Raw genomic sequence first — 4,848 nt, 5'->3', positions numbered from 1 at the left:
TACAATGTGATTTTCTGGATTTTTTTTTTCTCATTTTGTCTCTCATAGTTGAGGTATACCTATGATGAAAATTACAGGCCTCTCTCATCTTTTTAAGTGGGAGAACTTGCACAATTGGTGGCTGACTAAATACTTTTTTCCCCCACTGTATATACTTCAGCTCTATGGAATAACTCATTTCTATCTGGATTCTAATTGGTCAGTCTTGGTAATAGAGTGCAGCACTTAAGCTCCGGAATTAAAAATAAAAAAATAAATTTTCTCCATATAAGGGCATTGATTTTGAACGATCATTTATAAATCTTTAAAGACAGACCTATTGTGAGCTATGAGGTTGTTAATCGATGGAATATGCTTTTGTTGAAGCCATCAGTCTGCATTATTTCAACTAATTTGATTTATTTTCTTATTTCAACTTTTTTTTTTTTAAATAATTGTTTGGTGAAAACTACATTACCCATGAATCTGCAGAGAAACATCCACCAATCAGAGAATCACGACACCAAAAGAACTTTTTAGGGCCTACCCACTCACATGGAGCAATGTTTATGACATACATATTCGTATACATACCATGCATATTTTGCATTAAAAAAAATGTCATTTTGATTATGTCATTCGCAATGTTTCATGGGATTGTAGTTCTTTTCCTCATCAATTTAAAGCCATTACGTACACATTGTACCTTTTGTTTTTAGTCTAACTTTCAAATGCGTTTTTTTGCTTCAAATTAATGTTTGCAATGCTGTGATTTACCTCATGTGTGGTTAGTTTGGTTCAAGGTTTATAACTCTTAAACTTGTTTTTAAAAGTCCTATGGAAAAATCCTACGGAACCAATGATATGGAAAAAAAGTGGACGGGGACTGTTGCATTCTACGCTCTTAGAAAAAAAGATACAAAAGCTGTTAACCGGGTACACCTTTATACCTTATTTTCCCCTATAAAGTGCATATTAGTATCTTAAAAGTACTTATCATTACCTAGAGTGTGCATATTTGTGTCTAAATGGTACATTTTAGTAACTTAACTTAAACTTGCGTACCTTTTTTTTCGGAGAGAGTTTTTTTTCTGTTTAGGACTGCTGTCATTATTACAAAACAAACTCCTGTCATGGTGTTCAGAATCATGTTGCATCACCTTGAAATGGTTTATTGTATGATAATGGCCAAGTGACTCTATATTATTGCTTATTGTGTAATAATAATTGATGATAATACCAGAAAAGTCCAGGCTAGCAAAACTAAACTCAAAATATGACCTTTGGGAGGGGTTGTGACTAGGGATGGGCGTATCGATATATCGATACTGATGCGAGTATCGAAAGTATCGATACTCGAACAAAAAATATCGATACTAAGGTGTGTTTTATTTACCAGTGATTTTGTTTATTTAACCAAAAAATAATAATGCGTACAATATGCATTGAATTGGACGAATAACCTTTGTTAGCGAGTAATTGTGTAGGATAGAACTATTTTCCTGCTCATCTGAACACATGCAAATGTTGCAAGACAGAACCAATCAATCACAGAGAGCGTTCACGCACTTCTGACAGTGCATTCAAACAGGGCTGCTTTTCCTAAAAGTATCATAAGAAAGCATTAAAGCTTTTGGGAACGGCAGCCCTGAACAATGCTTATCAGAGGACAGAGTTATTTCACAATAAACCAACTGAAATTGTAGCCTACATAGTTTGTGCAATTACAGTTATTTAAATTGAACGTTGAAAGATAATATTGACCATGTTCTATTCTGTAATGTTAATAGAAATCATACACTGTCAGAATGAGTTCAGAAGTATCGAATCGGTAACGATATCGACGATACTTGCTTGAAAAATATCGGTATCGTATCGAAAACAAAGAAGTGGTATCGCCCATCCCTAGTTGTGACCTCTACGGTGAGTCAATACACTGAAATGACATTCTTTCTTAGCCTAACCATGATCTAGTTCCCTGTATATGAAGCACAAAGAAAGATATTTAACAGATAAACAATATTTGCATATGCATACCTCACGCTCAGCGAAGCAAAACAAAGCAGACAAAACTCCTCATTCTGTTTTGACACATGACCGCTTGAAATAATTCTTTAAACTTAAGACACCTTTCACTTTTGAAGATTATTTTCTATCACAACATTACGCTTATAAACTAAGAGAGACCAACACAGGCCGTTCTGCAGCTGGATAAACAGATGTTGATATTATGTAACACAGTGTGTCCATCATCGTATATAAGCCACACACACACACACACACACACACACACACACACACACACACACACACACACACACACACACGACTCTACGTGCATCAAAACATCAGTCACATTTATATATAAAAGTGACTGACCATCATTTCTCACATCACATTGGTCTAAGCTGCTATCAGAAGTGTTATTGATCACATCAGGTGCGGATAGAGCTGTCATTAATTCAATCGCTAACATGCATAGCATCACAAGTGAATCAAGCATTTATTGCAACGAACTGCACGTTTCATGTTGCTTTTTAAACGCGGAGATTATCTTTCATGAATAATGTATTCAAAATAAGAGGCAGCACTTACAGACCGATAGGGCAAGTGGTTAAATGCGGATGAGCCAGGCAACCGCGCTCGTTACTGTCGGCTGATGTGTGTTTGTGTTTCTGCTGCACGTCTGCGCAGCTCTTCCTGTCACTCATCCGGGTTCTTCAGCCGTCTGCGCAGCTCCTCCCTCCCGCCACTATCCGGGTACTTCAGCTCAAGGCTCATGAATATTAAGTGTATCGTGCGGGAACCTTAACGTAAAATAATTAGTTTATATACATATCTATGTAATTAATATTCAAGAACCAGGCCTTCGCTATAGTAGGATTTTGCGCCGCTCCGCCCGCAACTCTTCCGTGTACGTCAGCGGGATATTTACATGTATATTTATATCTATGCATATCTATGAACGGGAAGGTGTTTAATTAGGTCATGCTGATGTTGCTTGGTAACCGTCCCAACTCGTAACATAATTAATATCCATAAACCAAGTCTTATCATAGCAGGATTTTTACATGTGTAGGGGGATCATAGATTATATAGTACTCTACGCCACCTTGTGGATGAGATTATACACTATATACATTTCATAACATAAAAATTTGTGAAAAAAAATAATGAAACCAAAAACCTAGGAATAAAAAGGTTAACAGGAAAGAAAATGATGGGGGAAAAGTAAGGACAATTTCTGAACTAAATTAAATTTATTGAATCAGTTGCATGTTTTAGCAAGTCATTTATTGTGCTATTATTACATTTCTTTCTTTCTACAGGTTTGGCTCTTCATAATATTCTGATAGATAGGTTATTTCAAAACCAAGCAATTCTTACATTTATGCAGTCCTTTATTTGTCGTTTATTACAAATTAATATATTTAAATACAACAAACATTCAAAAAAAAAAAAAGACAGAAACAAGGAAACAAACAAAAAGTCCTTTTGAAAATGTACATCATTAATAGGTTTGGCGATGTAATCATTAGAATTACAAATAGTTTTTATTCCTGTAATGTTCAAATGTGATATTTCCTACTTACTATCAAAGAGATCAAGCAAGTATTTGGTGTACTTGTAGTACACACTTAATGGTTATTGGCTTCATGGCTTCAACATGGCAACAATACCTCTCTGAAAATGTGACAGTATCTTTTTTTTTATACCAAAAAACGTCTCCAAACTTGTCCAAAGGTATCCAACCAGCAGTCACCGACAACCAAAACGACCACTGATGAAACCAGCTCCTCCAGTCCACATTTTATGACCAAATACAACTTTATCAAAATGTAAAGTCCTTCATAGACTAGTCTGTCTAAATAGACTATTAGCCATCTTTAAGGATTTGGGTTTCTTTAAGCAATACAGTGTTTTTATTCTTTAGCTGTCTCTTCCATATAAAACAACGTCTTTTGTTTTTCATCCATGATTAGCTCTGAATGTCTGTATATGGCGGTGTTATGCGTGACCAGTGTTTGTGGTTTCCAGCGTCTCCTCATAAAGCCAGCTCTCAGTGAAGTTTCCAGACTGCTCCATTAGCTCAAACAGACGCTTGAACTCATCAGGGTAAACATCGCCTGTCATTGTGTCGTCAAGGAAGCCCAGCTTTGAAATGAGCTCTGGTCCACTGCCGGGACTCCATGAGCTTTGGAAAACAGAAGACGAAAGGAAAGTATGAATACAGCCGCCCTTATATAGGTTTAGAGCCTCCGACATTCTAGTTTGTATCTAAATACAGGTCAGAGTTCATAAACTTACTTAATTTGTTCTATCAGTCTGCTTTTCCTTTTGGCAAGGCATTGTTTCACCATCAAAACCAGAGTGCTGCCGTTCAAGGGAGTCAGGTAAGAGTTAAACAAGTCCTCACGTGGAGTTATCCGCACCAAGCAAAGGTTATCACTCTGGGATTGCTGTGGAGGAAAAAAAAAAGTGTGTAAATGAAAAACTTTGGAGTTTCTCAGCTCATTTTTTTGATAGCGAGCATAACCTGCAATTAAGTGAGTGAGTGATAAATCTGCACACAATTTAAGATATTTTTGATGAAATCTGAGGGCTATCTGACCCTCCCATAGACAGCAAGGTAACTACCACGTTCAAGGTCCAGAAAAGTACCAAGATGATCGACAAAGTAGTCCGTGTGACATCAGTGGTTCAACTGTAAAGTTACGAAGCTACGAGATACTTTTTTGCACACAAAAAAAACGTTAATAACGTCTGTCATCAAGCCGGATCTGGGTCAGTGCCGGCGCCGCCACACGCTCGCGTCATGATACTGTCGTGAACGCGCATCCACAAGTGACGCAGTAGAGACGAAAATGT

General features: G+C 36.9%; 2 protein-coding genes across 3 annotated transcripts in view; both read right to left on the bottom strand.

Annotated features, from left to right (window-relative positions):
• The window catches only part of LOC107586603 (consortin-like), a 26,253-nt gene extending 23,588 nt beyond the window's left edge, over positions 1–2,665 (bottom strand). For both annotated transcript variants that reach the window (XM_016274048.1, XM_016274047.1), the window contains exon 1: positions 2,575–2,665. The gene's annotated coding sequence lies outside the window, so the exon portion shown is untranslated. The remainder of the gene's footprint in view (positions 1–2,574) is intronic.
• Positions 2,666–3,448: 783 nt separating this feature from the next.
• tfb2m (transcription factor B2, mitochondrial) overlaps positions 3,449–4,848 on the bottom strand; it is a 7,181-nt gene continuing 5,781 nt past the window's right edge. The window contains exons 8-9 of the mRNA XM_016274045.1: positions 4,288–4,439; positions 3,449–4,174 (exon numbers count right to left, since the gene is read on the bottom strand). Coding sequence (XP_016129531.1) covers positions 3,988–4,174; positions 4,288–4,439 — 339 coding nt within the window. The 3' untranslated portion in view covers positions 3,449–3,987. The remainder of the gene's footprint in view (positions 4,175–4,287; positions 4,440–4,848) is intronic.

Source organism: Sinocyclocheilus grahami, unplaced genomic scaffold (genome assembly GCF_001515645.1).
Source record: "Sinocyclocheilus grahami isolate Dianchi unplaced genomic scaffold, SAMN03320097.WGS_v1.1 scaffold84.1, whole genome shotgun sequence".
Lineage (NCBI taxonomy): Eukaryota > Metazoa > Chordata > Actinopteri > Cypriniformes > Cyprinidae > Sinocyclocheilus > Sinocyclocheilus grahami.
This window is presented reverse-complemented; position numbering and strand designations above follow the sequence as displayed.